General features: G+C 36.0%; 1 protein-coding gene across 7 annotated transcripts in view; it reads left to right on the plus strand.

The window, feature by feature from the left end:
- The window catches only part of DENND4A (DENN domain containing 4A), a 132,145-nt gene that overhangs the window by 35,119 nt on the left and 74,012 nt on the right, over window positions 1–23,014 (plus strand). For all 7 annotated transcript variants that reach the window (XM_023255178.2, XM_019832212.3, XM_019832214.3 and 4 more), the window contains exons 3-7: window positions 3,146–3,478; window positions 8,821–9,070; window positions 19,331–19,400; window positions 19,956–20,125; window positions 21,195–21,436. In XM_023255178.2, the coding sequence (XP_023110946.2) occupies window positions 3,168–3,478; window positions 8,821–9,070; window positions 19,331–19,400; window positions 19,956–20,125; window positions 21,195–21,436 (1,043 nt within the window). In that variant the 5' untranslated portion in view covers window positions 3,146–3,167. The remainder of the gene's footprint in view (window positions 1–3,145; window positions 3,479–8,820; window positions 9,071–19,330; window positions 19,401–19,955; window positions 20,126–21,194; window positions 21,437–23,014) is intronic.

Consider the following 23,014-nt stretch of genomic DNA (forward strand, 5'->3'; position numbering starts at 1 on the left):
CAACAGTTAAGTAGTAGCTTTCAAAAGAACGTATTAAATACATGTGTATTTTCATGATGGTATTGTTTTCATTCTCTTTCCCTTTTTTCTGCATAGAAATACATAAAACTATATAGTATGCAATAGTGACTATATGCTTTAGTTTAAATAATACGAAGTTAGGGGGGTGCCTGGCTGGCTCAACTGGAAGAGCATGCAACTTGATCTTGGAGTTGTGAGTTCAAGACCCACGTTGGGTGTAGAGATTACTTAAATAAATAAATAAACTTAAATAACATGAAGTTAGTCTAGGGAAAAGGAGAGTATTTAAATGTCTTCAGTATAATGAAAGGAAAGTGTTTTACCAAGGTATTTTTAAGATGTGTATCTACCATGAGCTTATAGCTTAAAATTCATGCACACGTAAAAACAAATAAACATACATAGAGGGTTGGTTATGTAACTTTTGACCTAGAAATTCTAGTTTAATAAATTTATTCTGAAGAAATACTAGGAATTGTAGCCAGGGCACTTAATGCTCAGTCATTAAGCATCTGATATTGGCTCAAGTCATGATCTCCAGGTTCATGAGCTCGAGCCCCACTTTGGGTGAGCCACACCTCTCTCTCTCTTCCTCCCTCTCTCTGCCCCTCCTGGGTTTCTCTCACTTTCTCTCTCTCTCTCTCTCTCTCTCTGCTCTTGTTCACATGTGCCCTCTCTCTCTCTCTCTCTCTCTCTCTCTCTCAAAAAAAAAAGTTGTAGCCATAGGTTTATGTTCAAGATTATTCATCATAGCATTTAAAAATATTAGCAAAGTAAGTAAAAGTAAAAGCGATGAACAATAAAGAAAGAGCTCAATAATGTTCTATTCATTAAAAAAAAAAAAAAAAAAAAAAAAAAACTCTGCAGGGGCACCTGGGTAGCTCAGTCGGTTAAGCATCTGACTTTGGCATCTGACTTTGTGTCATGATCTCACAGTTCGTGAGTTCAAGCCCCGCATTAGGCTCTATGCTGACAGCTCAGTCTGGAGCCTGCTTCAGATACTGTGTCTTCCTCTCTCTCTGCCCCTCCCCCACTCATGCTCTGTCTCTTTGTCTCTCAAAAATAAACGTTAAAAAAATTTTTTTAAATACTATTGCAGCCATTAAAAAACACAAAGACTGTAATGAAGTGAAGAAAAAAGGTTTAATACAGAAGTGCTTTAAAAAAAAGGTGCTTTTGTTCTCCTACTTTTTAGAAACGGATAGATGACCAATTGGGTAAAACTACTTGTTTTTCACGCAGCACCTGTTACATGTAGTCAGCTACTCTGTGTTTAACTCAGGAGACAAGTTACTACTTTCTCTTTACAGTCAGGCTAGGAACCATTTCTGAAAAGTTTAAGCCCTTTATTTTGTGCAGAAATCTGATGTGTAAGGGAATTGCTACATAGGAGTCATATACATATAAAGGAAGTAGGAACATTTGATCCTCTTTAGGTTTGTTTTCTAAGTAAACAGTAGGAATATTTACAGAGTATATTTGAGCAATGGATACAGATTCCAAGAAATGTGGCATGAATTCTGAAAACTCATTGCATTAGCAATATAGGAAATTTGGTAAGTTTTGGGATTATGATGAAAATGGTGATAATTATATTATAAACAAGTCTACCCCATAAAAAATTGTTTGCCCTCAGTTATTTTATGGTCTACAAAGGAAAATTATTTAACAGTTTCTAAAGCATGTTTTGAGGGTGTTTTTTCTAGTTTTTAAGTGGGAAAATAGGGTTCACCAGTTGTTCAAATAGACTTGGGAAATCCTGGGCTAAGCAAAGTTAACAGGTACCTTTTTCAAAGTACTGTTGAGACATAAATATTTTTATACATTTTATTATAAATATATGAAAGAGGCATGAAGTGTATATACCTAATGTATTTGAACACGGAATCCTTTCTTTGCATTTATTGAAACTAAGTTTAACATGAGACGTATGTTGGAAAATATCTGCTCTAAATATTAAACTTTTTTCTTATAACTGTTATATAAGCAATGACCGCACTCTGGGGGGGCATATTCTCCTAAAGAAACAAATAAGGTTTAAATGACACCTGAAGGAGATTTTGCTATTGAAGTGTTTGCAAACACATAATGGAATTTTACTTTGCGTATTTTTTCTTTGAATTTTTTATAAGCATGTATTACTTTTAACATCTCTGCCCTCAGTACTTGTAGTATTTGAAGTTCCTCTGTTTGTTGTATCTGTTGAGACTCATTCAGGGTGGATTTTTCTTTGTATGTTTTTATAGTTTTGGAATAGGAGGTCATCTTCAGCTGGGGTTTATCTGTGGAAAACCTGGGTTGAGGGTGTTGCCTTCCAGAACTGTTTTGTATTTGCTTCCCCCAGGGTACCACTAGCCTGGGAACACAGTTATTGTTAATATCTGTTTGGAGCTTCTTGGGACAATGGAGATGGCTTAAGGTCAAACTTCATATCCAAATATGAGTAGGCCTGTTGTTATACATTCACATAGGAGCCTTTTTACCTCCTCCCTTCCAAAAGCTGGGCCCAGATTGAGGCCCAGTATTATCTCACTGTACCAGCAGATGGATTTTTTAAATCCACTCTTTAACGGGGGATATAGCCCTTTCCAGCTCTTGGCTTTATGCAGATGTTTCAGTTCTAATTCCCTGTCTTATGTGGTCCCAAAGCCTTGTCTCCGGTCCCTGTAATGCCTTTTAAAACACAAACCCCCTGATTACCGATGAGACGAGATCAGCAAACTTCCCCCACCCATTATCAGCTCATATGCTGCACTCTGGTCTTTGGTTTTCTCAGTGTTTTGAGGCCCTGGGGATTTCATTTTTACAGGTTAGTCTGTGCATTTACAAGATGTGTTTTGTTGTTGTTTGTGCTGTCTACTTAGGTAATCCAAGCTTCCACGTTGTTACAAATGGAAATTCATGTATTCAGAAATTCTTATATTCAGAAAATAGTGCTGAATCCATTCCTATTTCTTAAAGAGGCCACACATTTTACATATTAAAATGAAATGTGTAATAACAGTACTGTGTTTATCAGGGAAGTGGTGTTCTTTTTATAGATTTTCATTTTTATTTACGCACAAACCACTTCTATTTATTTAATTTATTTGAGGAGAATGTTAGTCTTTCACTTTCTTTTTAGATGTAACCTTCTGTAATGGAAGATGATTGAAGATAAGGGGCCTCGTGTTGCTGACTACTTTGTTGTAGCTGGATTAACTGATGTTTCAAAGCCTCTGGAAGAAGAAATTCACTTCAATGATGCCTGTCATAAAGTAGCTAAACCAAAAGAACCTATTACAGATGTTGCAGTTATTATTAAATCTCTTGGGGAGGAAGTGCCACGGGATTATATCTGTATTGATGTTACTCCAACTGGATTGTCAGCTGATCTCAATAATGGAAGTCTTGTGGGGCCACAGATTTACCTTTGCTACAGAAGAGGAAGAGATAAGCCTCCGCTTACAGATCTGGGGTAAGTTTTGTTTTGTTTTGTTTTGTTTTTTGTAAGAATTGTTGTTATTGATCCAAATAATATGTCTTGTAGATTTTGAAGTTCACTGTTCAATTCATTCATTAATAGATATGTGGCAGCTTTAGAAAAATAGGGACATGATTAGAATCCTGTGTTGTCTTTCTGTGTTCCTTATACCGTTTGAGTGTTCCTTTGTCCTGCAGGTTCCCAGCACTTTCATCTTGGTGGAATTGCTTTCTGTTAAATAAACTTTTTTTTTCTTTTGAAAGTTTCAAACTTCTACAGTAAAGTACCAGAAAACTAGTGTTTTTTCCTGACCGTAAAAATTTTAATCATTTTAAAAGTACTAGAAAAGGGTGGCTTTTGAGCATCAGTTGTAATGATCATTGTAGGTGGATGCTTAAATCTGTATGCATCAAACAAGGATCTTGGGGTAAATTAGTGCTCTACTTAGGATATGATACTGAACTTAGGGCATCTTTTTCCCATAATAGCTTTATTGAGATAGAATTCATATGCCATGAAATTTACCGATTTAAAATGTACAATCCAGTAGTTTTCAGTATAACTTATAAAGTTGTGCAACCATCACCACAATAAACTTCAGAACATTTTTATTATGGCAGAAAGAAACCCTGTACTCATTTTAGCTGCTGTCCCATTCTGCCTAACCCCCTCAGCTCAAGGCAATGCTTACTCTGCTTTCTGTATCTATGGATTTGCCTACTCTGGACATTTTATATAAATGGAATCATATTCTAAGGCAAAAAAATAATACATTTTGTGCCTGGCTTCTTTCACTTAGCATTATGTTTTCCAGGTTTATTCGTGTTGTAGTATGTGTCAGTACTTCATTCCTTTACATGGCTGACTAATATTCCATTTATGGATGCACCATAAATTGTTTGTTTTCACAATTTATTCATCAGTTTGATGGACATGTGGGTTGTTTGCACTTTTTGGTTATTATGAATAATGCTGCTGGAAATAGTCATATATAAATTTTTATATGGTCATATGTTTTCATTCATTTCTCTTATGTATATGTATACTTAGGAGTGGAATTGCTGGGTCATTTAATAACTCTGTTTAATCTTTTGAGGAACTGCCAGACTGTCTTCCCAAAAAGCTGCATGACTTTGCATTCCCACTGGCAGTGTATGAAGGTTCCAGTTTGTCCCCATCCTAGCCAACATTTTGTATCATTGTTTTGATTGTGGCTTTCCTAATGGTATCTCATTGTGGTCTTGATTTGCATTCACTTGATGGCTAATAATGTTGAGCATCTTTTCGTGTATTTACTGGCCATCCATAAATCTTTTGAGAAATGTCTATTTAGAATCCTGTACCCATTTTTTAACTGGCTTATCTTTTTATTGTTGAGCTTTGAGAGTCCTTTATGTATTCTAAATGCAAGTCACTTATCAAATATATAATTTACAAATATTTTCTCCCATTCTGTGGGTTGTCTTTACACTTTCTTTATGGTATCCTTTGAAGCTGAAAAGTTTTTAATTTTGATCAAGTCTGATTTGTCTATTTTTTCTTCGGTTGCTTGTGTTTTGGCATCCTCTCTAAGAAAGCTTTTACTAATCCCAAGTCATGAGGATTTATACCTAAGTTTTTGTCTAAGGGTTTTTATACATTCAGCCTTTATATTTCGACCTTTGATCTGTTTTGACTTAATTTTTGTATATGGTCAAGGAAGAGATCCAGCCTCAATATTTTGCTTATGGATATCCAATTGTCCTAGCACCATCCATTGAGGAGATCATTCTTTCCCCATTTTCAAAAATTAATAGGTCATAGACATATGGGTTTATTTCTGGACTTGCAAATTCTATTTTATTTGTCAACATGTCTGTCTTTGTGCCAGTACGCAGTTTTGAATACTGTAGCGTTGTATTAAGTTTTTACATTGGAAGTGTGAATCTACCAGCTTTGTTCTTTTTCAAGATTGTTTTGGCCATTCTGGGTCCCTTGAATTTCCATATGGATTTTAGGACCAGCTCATCAATTTTTGCAAAGATTGGGGCTCTTTTTAAAAGATGAGTATTTGTGTGTGTGCATATATATATACACACACACACACACACACACACACACACACATAAATATTTACATTTATATATTTCTCTTTTACATGTATGTGTAGTTTACATTTTTTAAAAAGAACCCAAATCTTTGCAGAAGTTGACATTATATACATTATATAATATGTATTATATATACAAAAGGAGAATATATAAGCGTAAAGATATCTACATAAGATATAGATATAGATATATCCATATACACATGGGGCAAAAGAGGAACAACACTTTAAAGGTAGAAAAATAAGATGCCCACTGAAAAACTGGAAGAAAAAGGCCAAAGGAAAGCTACAGGTAGCTCTAATAATGTCTTCAAAATAGATGAAAAGTTTATAAGGAATGAAGATTAGCTTTATTGTTTTCATTACTCAGTTGCAAAAAAGGCATGACTTTAACTTGCAATATTTGAGTTAAAATTGGGAAGGGGGTGCCTGGGTGGCTAAGTCAGTTAAGCATCTGACTTCGGCCCAGGTTGTGATCTCATGGTTGTGGGTTTGAGCCCTACATCAGGCTCTGCGCCGACATCGGGGAGCCTACTTGGGATTTTCTCTCTCTGCCCCTCCCGCGCCTGTGCTTTCTCTCTGTCTCTCAAAGTAAATAAATAAACTTCAAAAAATAAAAACAGAGAAGATATCAATATCCCTACTGATGTTACCAGTAGGGGCTATAAAAGTTTCATCTCCTACTATTAAGTCTGAAAGTGGATAGTCATATTTACTAATGCCTAAGGGGAGATAGAATGAATTGGAATTGGAAGAGCTCCTGAAATTTCTTCCACTTTAAAAATCCTGTCACTTAATGTTTGATATCAAAAAGTTATACTAAAAATCAATTTTTGGGCGCCTGAGTAGCTCAGTGAGTTAAGTGGCTGACTCTTGATCTCAGCTCAGGTCATGATCTCGGGGTCATGGTTCAAGCTCCATGTTGGACTCCATGCTGGGCATGAAGCCTACCTAAAAAAAAAAATAATTTTGGTTCTATTAATTCATGAATGAATTATAGTAATTTTAAGTTGGTTTCAGAACAGCTACTATATTGCTTCTTCTAAAGCTTATATATTTAGTAAATGGCTTGGGAAAGTAAGCCAGCTGTTAGATCTTCTTTTCAAAAGATTAGGTAATTTGCTCCTATGATCACTGATCATCATCACAATTCTAACTTGTGGATAAAATGAAGGGAATGTTGCAGATTCTCGTTAAGGTGTTGAAGTTTCCTAGTTTAGAGATGAGGACTTTTCCAAGCACATGAAGGATTCTCCAATAGTGAAGAACTTAAACTGGAATGTAAATTAACCATCTTTTTTTTTTTTAATTTTTAAAAATTTATTTTGAGAAGGGGGGAGGGGCAGAGAGAGAGGGAGAGAGAATCCCAATCAGGCTCCATACCCAGAGCAGAGCCCACCTTGGGACTCAGTCTCATGAACCATGAGATCATGACCTGATCTGAAACCAAGAGTCAAACACTTAACCCACTGAGCCACCCAGACACCCCAAATTAACCACCCTTACAACTATCCTAACTTGTTGTCATTGGGGAGGAGAGAGCATCATTTTTTAACAGGCTTTGAAAAGCTTAGTTTAGTTACACAAGAAAAGTTCCTAACAATTTAAAAATCAATAGTAGTAATGCAAGTACTGGATTTAACAACACAGTACCCGATTAAAGAAAATAGTTATCAAATATATATTCCATATCTTTAAAAAATTTGAGGTGATGGTAGTTTGTTGGTGGTGGTTTGTATTATATTTAGATTTCTTATTTTCAGTTGAGGAGCTGTTTTCCAGTTCTGTCAAGATCCTGTGAGTTAGATTACTTTTAATGTTTATTTATTTTTGCGAGAGAGAGAGAGAGAGAGAGAGAGAGAGAGAGAGAGAGAGAGATTAGGGGAGGGGCGGAGAGAGAGGGAGACATGGTATCTGAAGCAGGCTCCAGGCTCTGAGCTGTCAGCACAGAGCCCCATGTGGGGCTTGAACCCACGAGCAGTCAGATCATGATCTGTGCTAAAGATAGATGCTTAACCCACTGAGCCCCCAGGTGCCCATGTGAGTTAGATTTTTCAATGTTGTAGCCTCTCTGATTAGTACAAGGCTCAGAGAGGTTAAATATCTGCCCAAGAGAATACAGCTAGTAGCCAGTAGAAATTTGAATTGAAGTGTGTTTAATTTCTCTCTGTTACAGTGCCTTTTTTTTTAAAGATTAAAGAAAACAAAACAGAAAAGCAAGATCAAAAGGGAGAGAGGGAAGAATAAGCATTTAAGCTAACATTAGGATAAACATAGTTGCTATAATTCGAACTGTCAAATCTAACTCCAAATTTTCAAAATCGAATGTTCAGAGAAAAATTTCTTTAAGTTTGCAGATGGTCATGACATAAAGGGAAATTAAAAATTATATTACAGTGAAATAATTTGACCAGTTTTTGGCACTTAATTTTATTTGAATTATGGGATTTTATAAAAGGAAATACTGACTGATGTTGAGGATATTGCCTGTTACAACAGTTTTTATAGCAAATGCAGAAACACACTCAGTATAGTAGAGCTTTAAATTTTCATTGGCTCATGCCAAGTACAAATCAGTGAATTCTCTGAGGGAATAGACTGATGTTACTCCAGTATGACATTTTCCTTGTATCCCCAAGTACTTTTTAGAAGACTTAAGGAACAGATGCCTGGCCTGCCCTTTAATAAAATCCTACCATTTTACCACAATAAAGAAAAAGAAGAAGAAAAAAAAGCCTATGTCTTTCACCCATCCTTTCGATTAAAGGTGGATTTGAGGTTATTTTACCTTTTGAAAACCTAAACCGTCTCTTAAACCTGAGGGAAGCGTTGGAAGTAAAAGTGTGTAAGCAGGTTCTATACTGTCTGGCAAGGAGCCTTTTGTAAAATTATAACTTTGGCTAAAACCAAGTTGCTTTTTCTAAAAAAAGATGCTTGGTTTTAGAGACAAAAGTAAACACATCTGTTAAATGGAGTGCCACAGCAGGTGCGTCTGCACTTAATCCTTGCCTTTCTGTGGTTTATGCCAACAAACCTAAGAGGTATTCTGACTTTTCCTTACATTATTTTAATTTTGGGCAGGGAAACCGTTACCCTTTAGTTTTACATGGGATGGTTCAATTCAGACTTGCTGTAAGATTGGAATATCTGCTACATTTAAGGATCAGTTGATGATACCTGAAAATATTACCTATCCTATTTGAAGATGTTTTGCATTTGTGTAGCTATTTATGTATTTTTGTTTTAGGGTTTTATACGACTGGAAAGAAAGGTTGAAACAAGGGTGTGAAATTATTCAGAGTACTCCGTATGGACGCCCTGCAAATATTAGTGGCAGTACCTCATCACAAAAAATTTATATCACTTACCGAAGAGCCTCTGAAAACATGACTCAGAATACGTTGGCTGTCACAGACATATGTATTATCGTACCCAGTAAAGGAGAAAGCCCACCACACACATTTTGCAAAGTTGACAAGAATCTCAATAACAGTATGGTAAGTGACTTGTTTTGTACTGGTAAAATTAGCCACTGATGAAAAGAACACGATTTAAAATCTTTGAAAAACAGCAGAGCATAATAACTGAATTAAAAAATATGTTTTCAAAGATAGTGGATCTTTCCTTTTTGGGAAAATAGTTGTACTTTCAAAAGGAACTGTGCAAAAAGCAATTTGCTTTTTTTTTTTCTTCCAATTTAAAGAATATTTTTCCCCTTACTGGAAAAGTAATACACTAGCCAAAGTTAACCCCTTCAGTTGTGCGCTAGATCCCACATACTTAAGTATTTGAGGACATGGCTTCAGCAATGTTTCTACTTTTTAGGAATCATTGGTCTTTCTCTATTGCATTATTTACTCCAGCACGCAAAGCCTACTGCAATATTTCCCATCTTTACAAAACTTCTTGACTCGTATGTTTGCCTCTGTCTATTGCCTCATTTCATTGTTCTCCTTTACAGTAAAACATCTCAAAAGACGTGACTATATTCTGTCCCCTTCCTCACTTTGACTCTCTCTAGCTTAGGCTTTTGTCTCTACCATTCCACCAATATTGCTCTTGCTGTTGAATTCAGTGGTTTTAATTTGTAATTTTTCAGTAGGTTTTGACATAGCTGATCACTTCTTTCTTGAAACAGTGGCAGGAAGATAAGATGGATTCTCTTCCTGAGTACTCTGTAGCTCTTTCCTCCTACCTTACCCATCATTCCACTTCTGCCTTTGCTAACTCCTTCCCTTTGCCCTAATCTCTATATGATGCAGTGAAAATTGTACTCTTCTAGTTACTCAGGCTAAAAACCTTGAAGTAATCCTTAACCTTTCTCTTCTACTTTTCATCCAATTCTTCTGTAAATTCTGTTGACTCCAATTTCGGAACATATTTTGAACTTGACCAATACTCAGCCTCTCCATTGCTACAACTCTGGTCCAAGCCATAATCCCCTTTTAACAGGATGGTTGCAATAGTATTCTAATTTAGGAGACAGGCAAATTTTCATATAAAGGGCTAAATAATAAGTTTTGTGGGTCATATACAGTCTCTGTCACATATTCTTTTTTTTAAACCCCTAAAAATTAAAAACTAGTCTTAGCTCAGGTGTACAAAAACAGGCCTTGGGTCAAATGCAGGCCATTGTGTGCCAGATCCCTGGTCCAACTGATCAAGGCTTCTACTTCTTCCTACAGCCTATTCATCATGTAGCAGCAAGAGCGATCCTTGTAAAACATAAATTGGACCCTATTCACTCCTCTGCTTACAACCCTTAATGGCTTCCCATCTCACTCTTAGTCAAAGTCCTTTCAGTAGCCTTAAGGCTATGCATGATCTGTAATTGTCTTTGTTCTTTTATTGCTGTTTTAAATTTTAAAAAGAAATGTGTGCCGCCCCCCAAAACATTGAGAGGGGGAGCAAATTGTAGGCCTATGAAGTGAAAGTTCTTGTTCTTACTTTCATCTTTTGTAATCCCTTTCCAGGATTACCAATTACTGATTTGGCTTGTGTCCTTTCAGGCCTTTTGTCCTTTCAGATATGTGTGCAATATACATAATGTGAATGAATTCATCCTTTATTTTTCAAAAATTGGAACTTTATATATATTCTGACAGAAGCTTTTTTCCACTATCCACCTTCGTGAGTTAATAGAACTATCTATTTCTTATAATAATTATATACTATTCCAGAAAATAAGAATAAAGAGTAATGATTACAAGTTATTTCCAGTTCTTCCCATTATTAGTGATGCTGCTTTGATCAAGCCTGTACCTTTTTCTTTGTGTATTTATTGTAGTGTCTCTGGAAGAATAAATAATTATAAGTGGAATTGATGGGTCCCTGGGTATGCTGTACATTTTGAAAAGTGTTGACACATTGCTCTGAAAGGGTTGTGGCACTTTCAATAAGAATTCCCTTTCCTGAGGTACCTGGGTGGCTTAGTCAGTTAAGCATCTGACTTTGGCTCAGGTCATGATCTCACGGTTCATGGGTTTGAGCCCCGCATTGGGCTCTGTGCTGACAGCTCAGAGCCTGGAGCCTGCTTCACATTCTGTGTGTATCTCTCTCTCTCCCCTCCCCCCACTCACACTCTGCCTCTTTCTCTCACAAAAATAAACAAACATTAAAAAAAAAAAAAAAAGAATTCCCTTTCCCTTGGGGTGCTTGGCTGGCTCAGTTAGAACATGTGACTCTTGGTCTCAGGGTCATGAATTCAAGCCCCATGTTAGGCATGGAGCCTACTTTAAAAAAATGGTTGTTATCAATTGCTTTTTAATTATTGACTAATAAAGCAAGAAATCATTCTAATTTTAATTTGCATTCCTTTCGTTATTGTGGAGGTTGAGCATATTTTAATATATAACTGCATTGAATGGCATAATATTACTGCATTAAATGGATTTTGCCACAATGTATTTATTCCATCTTCTATTGTAAGACATTTAGATTCAATTTATTTATATTATAAGCAAAGCTGTTATGAACATAATCACAACTAAATTTTCTATAGAATAATTTACATTTATTGAGCTCTTATGTGCTATTCACTATTCTGAGTATTTCATATCCATTAATTCAGTTAATTCACAACCCCCTGGGTAGTGTTTCCCACCCACATTTTACAGAGAAGGAAATTTGAGAGTTAAAAAGGTTGTTTGCCCAAGGTCATTCATACCTTCAGTAAGCAGGTGAACCAAGATTCGGACCCAAACTATAGAACTCTAGAACCAAACTCTTAAACACTATACGGCATTGCTAAATTATTCCCTTAGGATATGTCCTGAAATTTGTAGATCAAAGCTTTACTTTTAAGATTTTTATCCAGAAAGGCTTAACCAGTTATAATCCTACCAACAAAATATGAAAGTTGGGTTTTTTAAATATAATTTTGTAAATAGTTGGATTTTTAATCACAAATTTTCAAACTTAATTTCTTAATTATCCCAAAACAGATATGTACATTGTCCTGTTATAACTATGTAAATGAATACTTTGCTGAGATTTAGGATATTTTTTAAATGTTTATTTATTTATTTTGAGTGAGAGAGAGTGAGTGTGTGTGAGCCGGGTAGGGATAGAGAGAGAGAGGGAGAAAAGAAAAGAGAGAATCCCAAGCAGTCTCCTCAGTGTCAGCATAGAGCCCAACACGGGGCTCAAGCTCATGAAGAGTGAGATCATGACCTGAGCCAAAATCAAGAGTCAGACACTTAACCTACTGAGCCACTCAGGTCCTCCAATATTTAAGATTGTATACATACTAAGTTTTTATTATGGGAAGTTGATTTTTTTAAATTATTATTCACTTTTCTGTTAAGCTAGCAACATGAGAAACACTGAAGGTTTAGATAAAGCTAGAAGAGGAAGAACCGGGGTATATTGATATGTGACTGGTTATAGTACAGATTTTGAGACCCTGAAAAATATTTTTAACTCCCTCAGTAAGACAGTAAAATAGATTGGTGTTGTAGTGGTTAAGGTCAATATAGCCAAGTGGTTCAGAGCACAGACTGGAGCCAGAGTGTCTGGCTGTGAATCCTAATTCTGACACTGACTCTGTGACTTTGGGCAAGTTACTTTGTCTCTCTATGCATCGATTTCACAATGGTAAAGTGAGGGTGGTAATAGCATCTAAGTTATTGTGATGATTAAATGAATTTACAACTGTGTCCCAGTACGCATGGGATGTATGAAAGCACTAAATGTGTATTATCTGTATCTTTCAATTCTTTTTTTTTTTTTTAATTTTTTTTTCAACTTTTATTTATTTTTGGGACAGAGAGAGAGAGAGAGAGCATGAACGGGGGAGGGGCAGAGAGAGAGGGAGACACAGAATCGGAAACAGGCTCCAGGCTCCGAGCCATCAGCCCAGAGCCCGACGTGGGGCTCGAACTCACGGACCGCGAGATCGTGACCTGGCTGAAGTCGGACGCTTAACCGACTGCGCCACCCAGGCGCCCCTCTTTCAATTCTTGAAGAAAATTTTCTTTAAGAAAAACCTGCAACTTTAAGTAGTATCAGTATTTGTTTAAAATTTTTAAATAGGTAATTCAAAAAATAGATATTGACATGATCCAAATTGTATCGAAAAAGAATAATCTGCAGCAGTGTTACCCCTAATTAGATGACCTTTTTTTTTTTTTTTTTTTTTTTTTTTTTTTTTGTCAACAGTGATTCACACACAAAATGTCCTATCCTTTTGTGCCATCCTTCCATATTATTTTGATTTGGTGATAACATGTGATAGTTGGAGAGATTATGATGGGAAAAAAAGATCATGGTAGCAAACAGTTTTACAAGCCTTATGTGGTATTGATAGTGATGTCAAGAAGAGTTTTTTTTTTTTAATTTTTAAAGCTTATTTATTTATTTTGAGGGAGAGAGAGAAAGCATGAGCAGAGAAAGGGCAGAGAAAGAGGGAGAGAGAGAAAATGCCAGGCAGGTTCCATGTCAGCACAGGGCTCGAACCCATGAACTGTGAGATCATGACCTGAGCCAAAGTCTGATGCTCAATTGACTGAGCCACCCAGGCACCCCGTAAGAAGGGTTTTTAAGCTTTTATGATACAATGTCCTGCTTAATATCATTTCAGATTTGGTTTGGAATTTTAGCAAGATTATGCAGGCTCACAGGTAACTTGCCATTTTCCCATTGGTGAATTTTCCATTTATTTTGTGAATTTGTTGGGTTTTGACCCAAAGTAAATTGATAATGTCATCAGAACCATTTCTAGGTTTTATTAGTTAATCAGGGTGCTCAAGGTAGACTTACTGCATTGAAACTGAACCCGGAGATAGGAATTTTCTAGGTTTTCTTATCCTGAAACATTGGTCCCAATGTTGTCAGAGAGCATTTATTCTCTACTAAAAGAAGGAAGAGGAATGTAACACAGTGTGAACGGAAATGGACTCCACCTAAGCTAGTGGATTTGAAATCCAGATATGTGATTAGACAGGTTCCTTGATTCTTTGTGCCTCAGTTTCCTTGTTCACGATATAGGGGTAAAGTTGTACTTTATTTTTGTGAAGATTAAATGAATTAATATTTTTAACTAACTTAGGATACTGTCTGGTACACAGAGATTGCTATATAAATATTAGCTATAAATTTGGTTAACTCTGCTTCATCAGTCCCTTTTATGTGTACTTAATGTCTGGGGAAAAGCTTTTCGCTTCATTTTTTCAATTGAGATACAACTGACATTCAGCAAGGAAGAGCTTTTTAAATTTAATTTAATTTTTTAAATGTTTATTTTGAGAGAAAGAGGGAGAGAGGCAGGCAGAGAGAGCAAGAGAATCCCAAGCAGGCTCTGCACCCTCAGCAGAGAGCCTGACACAGGGCTCCATCTCATGAATCGTGAGATCATGACCTGAGCCAAGATCATGACCTGAGCTGTAATCAAGAATCAGACGCTTAATCGACTGAACCACCCAGGCACCCCAAGGAAGAGCTTTTTAAATTTTATTTTTGCCCAGTACTTAAGCTCCTCCTAAAATTTTTAAGAAATATTACCAGAATAAAATCCCTTAAATGTTTACTTTCTTATCCATACACATATCAGTCCTGAGTATAGGGAAACTTGCCTGATCTTAGCAGTTGATGTCTTTTTTTTAAGTAGTGGGTTGTGACTTATTTTTGTTACCAACCTTTGTTTCCATCGACTATAAGGTGGTAAAAGCAAATTTTGTTCTTTGAAGCAGATGTACAGTGACTTCTAACTCAGAAAATTTTAAATAAACATCCAATATAGAAGACTTACGTTCATATCTGTCTAATGTATATGTAAAGAATTAGGAAGTGGTAGGGATTAAATTATTGATGTGTTGATAATACCCAGCAATAGTTATGTAGCTGACTCTTGTTTTTGAAGGTTAGGTAGCTTGAACGAAAGTCATCTATCAGGTTTCTAAACCAGGGAAAAAACCAAAAGACCAAGGTAATGGACATGAGATGTGTGGTGAATCTTTCCTCAAATTCCTACCTGATATTTTGTACCAGACTTATAGCTTTGGCCTCAAAAAGAATCTTCCCCACCCTCCCATTAAGCTTGTGGAAAGACTTTTCAAGAACTATTTGTTTTCAAGTTTTGGACTGTAAGACTTAAATGATTTAGACTTTGACTGACTTACAATGGAAGCATATTTTAGAGCCAGAAAAGATCTTAAAATGCTCAAGTGGTTGAAAACTGCTAGTCTGGATGCTTTGATTCACACAGCTAATTTCTGGCAAATTTGTGACCATCTCCTCAGTTTTTGACTCATCGAGAGTATTTTTTTAAATATTATATCCAAATGGCTTTTGTTTTACAACCATTTAAGAATGTTCATATTTGAGGGGAGCCTGGACGGTTCAGTCAGTTGAGCGTCCAACTTCAGCTCGGATCATGATCTCATAGTTCGTGAGTTCAAGCCCCATATCACGCTGTCAGCACAGAGCCTGTTTCAAATCCTGTGTCCTTCTCTCTCTCTGCTCCTCCCCTGTTCACTCTCTCTCTCTCAAAAATAAATAAACGTTAAAAAAAAAAAGAATGTTCATTTAAAAAAAAAAAAGATTGGGGCGCCTGGGTGGCTCAGTCGGTTGAGCGTCCGACTTCGGCTCAGGTCATGAGCTTGTGTCTCAGGAGCTCGAGCCCCACGTCAGGCTCTGTGCTGACAGCTCAGAGCCTGGAGCCTGCTTTGGATTCTGTGTCTCCCTCTCTCTGGTCATGCTCTCTCTCTCTCAAAAATAAATAAATAAACATTAAAAAAATAAAAAAAAAAAAAAAAGATTTATCAGGATTGTTTAGAAAAGTAGAGTTAGTAACTAAGCAAGTAATTAAATCATGTACCTATTTCCTAAAAAAAAAAGACATCTGAAAGTGTGTACCACAAATGGGTACTGAATTTATAAGTTAAACATTTATTTGATTTTATTATTACTATCTTTATTTTTTATATAGAGAGAGCAAGTACAAGCAGAGGGGAGGGGCAGAGGGAGGCTAAGCAGGTTCCATGCTGTCAGCACAGAGCCTGATGCCATGCTCAGTCTCACGAACTGTGAGATCATGACATGAGCTGAAATCAAGAGTCAGTCACCCAACCACCTGAGCCACCCAAGTGCCCCAACTTTAAGATATGTTTCTAGTAATTAAGAGACTACTATAATAGGGTGCCTGGGTGCCTCAGTCAGTTTAGTGTCTGACTTCAGCCCAGGTCATGAGCTTACGGTTTATGAGTTCGAGCCCTGCATCGGGCTTGCTGCTGTTAGCACAGAGCCTGCTTGGGATTCTCTGCCCACCGCACCCCCCACCACCTGACGTGCTCTATCTCTCTTTCAAAAATAAATAGCCATTAAAAAGGAATTTTAAAAAGAGACTACTATACCACCCTGTGCTCATCCCCTATATTTAACAAATGTATACAATTTAACATATTTGCTTCAAATGTTTTAATTTGTAAAAAAAAAAAAAAAAAAAAAAAAAAAAAAAAAAAAAATTTACAGGTTTAGCCAAAGCCTCATCTTCCATCCTTTTCTGTCCTCCAGAGTTAACAACTAGCCTGAAGCTAGTGCATTTCATTCACATGTATTTAAAAACTTTCTACTATACATCTATAAATATGTATTGTTACTTTGTGTACTTTTAAATTTCACATAAACGGTAATATACTGAATATATTCTTCTGTGATTTGCTTTTTTTAACTCATTAATATGTTTTTGAAAATTAGTAAAGTTGATACAGATTTTATTTCTTCATCTGAACCAGTGGAAAGTAGTTCATTAATAAATGAACCACAGTTTATTTTAATCATTCACCTACTGATAGACACTTGGATTGTTTCCCTTTTGTGGGGAGGATCAATTATGAACAATGATGCAATATGTTGACTCTTCATCTAAAAATTTTTCTTGCTTTCCTAAATATTTTTCATGTGTCTCCAGCAGACCAGTATGTTAAATTGTGCTCACGACATTAAATTATCCTCATTACCGTGTTGGCATTTTGGTTTTCTTTTCTTTTTTTTTTTTTTAATTTTTTTTTTTTAACGTTTATTTATTTTTGGGACAGAGAGAGACAGAGCATGAATGGGGGAGGGGCAGAGAGAGAGGGAGACACAGAATCGGAAACAGGCTCCAGGCTCCGAGCCATCAGCCCAGAGCCCGACGCGGGGCTCGAACTCACGGACCGCGAGATCGTGACCTGGCTGAAGTCGGACACTTAACTGACTGCGCCACCCAGGCGCCCCGGCATTTTGTTTTTATAAACGGTTTAGTATTTTTGCATCAAAAGAATGGATGTATAAAAGTCAAGTGGATATTATGAATGTAGACGAACTAGGCTTTTAGTTTCTGAGATGTGTACAAATGTATAAATAAGACTTTCTATTGATAAGTCCCAACTCCAATTCCCAATAAACCAGTTTTTCAAGATAACAAAAAACCCTCAATGATAACCTTTGTGATGATAAGAAGGGAACTATATGACCACTTGAATATGGCAGAAAACAAAAGGAATATTCAAAAATAAAAAACAAGGACTTGGAGATACAGTAAAAGTTATGGGACTCTGGAGGAAAAGAACCACAGATATCAAAACTAAAAGAAGGTTTTCTGAAGTTTTTCACACACAAGGTTCAGCAAAAAGAAAGAGGAACCATTGTTCTGGAAATGCTTTAAATGTTTAACTTATAGAGTGCCTGGCTGGCTCAGTCAGTAGAGCATGTGACTCTTGATCTAAGGGTGGTGAGTTTGAACCCCAAGTTGGGTGTAGAGATTACTTAAAAATAAAATCCTGGGGTCCCTGGGTGGCTCAGTAGGTTTAAACCTCATTCGGCTCAACTCGATTTTGACTCAGATCATAATCCCAGGGTCATAGGATTGAGCCCCGTTTTGGGCTTTGCACTGATAAGTAAGACAATATACAATATGCCAAGTGGTAGTAAGTGCTGTGGAGGAAGAAGAAAGCAAGATGGGATGATAGGGAAGACGGGACAGGGTAGAGGCAAGATTGTTATTGCATATAAGGTGATGAAGGAAGGGCTCTCTGATGAAGTGTTGTTTGGAGTTGAGCCCAGAGGAGGTAAGGGAGTGTCTGTGTGCATGTATCTGTCATCATCTAATGTCAAGTAGCAAATCTCCCAAGTCACATCTTCTTTTCAGACCTCACTTGAGCTCTATTTGATACTTCACTTGGATGTCTAATAGATGTTTCAAACTTATGTCTAAAACTGAAGTCCTTTTCTTCACCCCCAACCCCCAAGTCTGCTTTATCCACAGTCTTCCCCATCTCTGTTGCAGCTGGGACTAGAAATTTGAGACTCCTTTGGGAGTAGCTGTTCTACAAAACGATGGGACTAAATGTATGAGATCATTCACAGAAAGAAAAGGAAAGAAGAGATCACATTTAATGATCAGGGAAAAGGGGAGGAGGAGACTGAGGAGTAGCCAGAGGTTTGGTGGGAAGGCACCAGGAGAATGTGATGCCTCAAAAGGCAAGAACATGTTTTGGGAGTCATTAGTGCTGTCCAGATCTGTTGAGAGGTTGGAGAAGATGTAGTATAGGAATCAACTGTTAAATTTGGCATCATTAAAGTTGTTAAATTGTTCTTTTAAGGAATGGTGCGATTAAAACCTGATTGGGAATGGATTCAGGAGAGAATGGGAAACACGGAAACAGATATAGGAAATTATAACTCTTAAGTTTTGGTATAAAGAGCTATAGAAAGAGGCTGTGGAATCTAAAGGAAGGTATACCCATGGGTAGATATTTCTTTTTTTTTTTTTAATGTTTATTTATTTTTGAGACAGAAACAGAGCATGAACGGGGGAGGGTCAGAGAGAGAGGGAGACATAGAATCTGTGCTGAGCTGTCAGCACAGAGCCCGACACGGGGCTCAAACTCACAGACTGTGAGATCATGACCTGAGCCGAAGTCGGACGCTCAACCAACTAAACCACCCAGGCGCCCCTAGATATTTCTTAATCAGTTCTGCCCAAAGTTTGGAGTTGGAATAAAATCTAAATTGTCATGACTTAATTATTTTAAACAGTCAAATTTTCCTCATGTTATTGCTGTTACAGTGGGGAAAAAAACATGAAATATTACTTCTGAAAGAAAAGTGGGCGAAAACTCTGATAAAATGATGACAAAATAATCAACTGAAAATACCTAACAGAAATCTGTTACTACATCTTAGATAATATGTACTGGAGATATCAAAGAGTCCATTTTATTAAGTTACTACCTTTTAAAGTTAAATGATATTTCCTTTTTTTTTTTTTTTTGATTCAGTGGGGATCAGCAGTGTACTTATGTTATAAAAAATCAGTGGCAAAGACTAACACTATATCTTACAAAGCGGGTAAGTATAATTTTTCATGGAATACTTAATATATACATGTATTATGAAGGCTAGTAAAATTTAAGGAAAAAAATCTTATAATGTATTAGTGTCAGGACTGGCACCACAACCCATGGGTTTTGTTTTTTTTTTTTCTGTTTTGTCTCATCCTTAAATTTATTGGATACTCAATGGAAGGTTGATTTTAAAAGAAGATGGGTAACCGTGTTGAAAATTTCAAAAAACGAGTTTTTCACTTGCTTCAAGGTAGTATGACCACAAACTGAAGTTTTACGATTGTGTTTGTACCTGTGTATGTTTCTTTAGGATAATCTTTTCTTGTTTGTCTTACTTAGCCTTCATGGATGAAGCTTGATAAATATTAATTAGTTATTATGAATAGTTATAATGTTTGAAGATAAAAATCTGGATGTATTCTACTGAAGCATTCAGAGCTATTTGATGAACATATATGTAATATAATGTTAAGTAGTTATAAAACATTTTAGCATCATTCAGATTTTGAGTACCTGAATTCAAGAGATGATGACCTCATATTTATTATTGTTTTTATAGGTCTAATTTGTAGATATCCTCAAGAAGATTATGAGTCTTTCTCACTCCCAGAATCTGTTCCCCTATTTTGTTTACCAATGGGTGCAACTATTGAATGTTGGCCACCAAATAGCAAATACCCTCTCCCTGTTTTTTCTACATTTGTGTTAACTGGAGCCTCAGCTGAAAAGGTACTGTGTGTTTTAACAACTGTCGACAAATTTCTTGTACGTTTTCTTTTTTTTTTTTTTTTTTAAGTTTATTTATTTTGAGAGAGACAGAGACAGCATGGGTAGGGAAGGGGCAGAGGGAGAGAGAGAGAGAGAAAATCCCAAGCAGGCTCCATACTGCCAGCACAGAGCCTGATGCGGGGCTCAGACTCAGAAAACTGAGAGATCGTGACCTGAGCCAAAACCAAGAGTCGTACGCTTAACCGACTGAGCCACCCAAGTGCCCCTCTTGTACGTTTTCAGGTCTTAAGTTTTATATAATGTAAGGAACAGTAGGAAAAAAAAAACTGGTTAAATTGAATCTATTACACATACCTCTTCCACTTGGTTAAAATAACTATATTCAGAGATAAAGGAAAAGAGAAATTTCATTCTGTCCCATACACCCCAGTGCTTTTCTGTGAATATGGTAAAAGATTTTTTTTTTTTCATCATCAAATGATGATCTTTCATTGCTTCATTTTGTGTCAACCAGATGCTTTGAGAGTAATACAAAAGACATTATTATATATGCAAAGCTATTCAGAATCATAGACTATGATAGTTGGAAAAGGCCTTGGAAATCATTTAGTCTAACATCCTCATTTTATAGATTGGGAAATTGAGGTCCAGAGAAATTTAGTGAATTGACAAGTATATTTCCTTGTCTAAAATTCTGTCCCATTGTCTACTAAATAATAATTTTCAGTCATTTTGTTATAGAGAATATTGATTCAATTGCTTTCACTCTTCAGAAAACAAACTCGATTTAATTGAAACATCTTTTTTTTCAATAATGAGATGTGAGAGTAGCACTGTGTAGTGTTTTCTGTTTTTTTTAATTTTTTATTTTTTTAAACATACTCCGAGAAACCAAGAGAGATGTTTGTTCACCACTGTGTTCCTGCTCCCTGGCACCTTGCCTGGCTCATGGGCATCTAAAAGGCTTTTAATGGCCTAGCTCGTAATGGCTCCTCCATTAAATATTTAATGATATGATTTGAATAAATGATATAAGGTGTATTTATTAAATATATTTCTTGTTTTCCAGGTCTATGGTGCTGCTATTCAGTTTTATGAACCATACTCCGAGGAAAATCTCACAGAAAAACAGAGACTTCTCTTGGGTTTAGCATCATCAGCAGATGGGAAATCTGATAGTTCCAAAACAATTCACACTAATAAATGCATCTGTCTTCTTTCTCACTGGCCTTTTTTTGACGCATTCAGGAAGTTTCTGACTTTTCTGTATCGTTATTCTATCTCTGGACCTCATGTCCTTCCAATTGAGAAGTAAGTCAGAATCCTTCTTGGTTCAAAATTTAGCAGATAATTCCATTATGTGTGGTATATTTGAACTGGTAATTCAGTAAATTTTATATGGAAGCTAGATTTCTCAAGAGTTATTTGAAAAAAAGAATTTGGTTATTTCAATTAGGTAATATTTCTCTATTATACTTTTACAGCCACATTATTTTAAATATATCTCTAACAGAATGAAATGAATATTTCATTTTTTGATGCTCTTGTGAAGTTTGGAGATCCTGACTGTTTTGTTTTGTTTTGTTTGGTTTGGTTTGGTTTGGTTTGGGTTTTTTTGTTTGTTTGTTTTTGCTGGTTTTGGAATTCTTATTTTCCAAATAATTTGGGTTTATCATGAACTTTTAAAAATATTCCCTACTACTTTTAGACATCATGAATTTAAAGAAAAAGTTAGATAAATGCATTCTTTATTCTTTGTAAAAATTCAGTGATTTACCTTAAAATCACTAAAAGTGAATAGTGTTTTATGCAATAAGATCTGTTGCAAATGAGATCCAAATATCTTCATGCCTATTTGATTATTTATTCTATACCATCTGTCACTTAAACTCTTTTGTATTTTTTTTTTTAAATGTTTATTTTTGAGAGGGAGGGAGAGAGAGAAAGAGCAGGAGAGGGGCAGAGAGATGGAGACTAAGGATCTGAAGCAGGCTCTGCCCTGACAGCAGAGAGCCCTATGCAGGGCTCAAACTCACAAACCGTGAGATCATGACCTGAACTGAAGTCAGACGCTTAACTGACTGAGCCAACCATGTGCCCCACCTCTTTTGTATTGTTAAGAAGTTGTTCAGTGATTGTTGGGAAGTGATAGAATTATCATAAGAACATTCAGTGTACAATATTACTCTTTTTCACTCTCATCTCAGTATTTTGCTCTAGCAGTTAGCAAATTTTTTTTTTTTTTGGTGTCAGGACCCTTTTATACTCTTAAAAAATGAGGACCCCTGAAGAACTTTTTTTATGTGTTATATCTGCCAATAATTGCTACAATAGAAATTAAAATGGAGAAAATATTTATATTTTAAAATAATTACATGTTAACAAGTATTTTTTTTTAAATAACTCTTTTAAAAAAATTAGTGAGAAGAGTCATTTTTTACATTTTTGCAAATCTCTAATGTCTGGCTTAATTGAACACAGCTAGGTTCTCATGGATGCCTCTGCATTCAATCTGTTGCAATATGTTGTTTGGGTAAAAGTATATGAAAAAAACCTGACCTCACACAGGTATGTAGGTAGGAAAAGGGAGAGTATTCGAATAGCCTTTTCAGAAAATTGTGTGGAATTTCTGCTTTGACACTGCCCCAAATTTGGCAAGTGAAGTTTGTTATAGGTTATTCACAGTGTGTAATCTAAAGCCTTAGTAATGGACTTTTTCTGTTACATTAAAATCTATTGATTTTTCTCACTCTAAGTGGAACTTTTACACATGCATGGTTTTGTAGCATCATACGTTGGTCATTTGGAAATTCAGTTCATGGTGTTTAACATAGATAAATTTCATTTGTTAATAGAACCACCAATTTCATCAGAAAAATTTTTTCAGTA

Source organism: Felis catus, chromosome B3, assembly GCF_018350175.1.
Source record: "Felis catus isolate Fca126 chromosome B3, F.catus_Fca126_mat1.0, whole genome shotgun sequence".
NCBI classification, from domain to species: Eukaryota; Metazoa; Chordata; class Mammalia; order Carnivora; family Felidae; genus Felis; species Felis catus.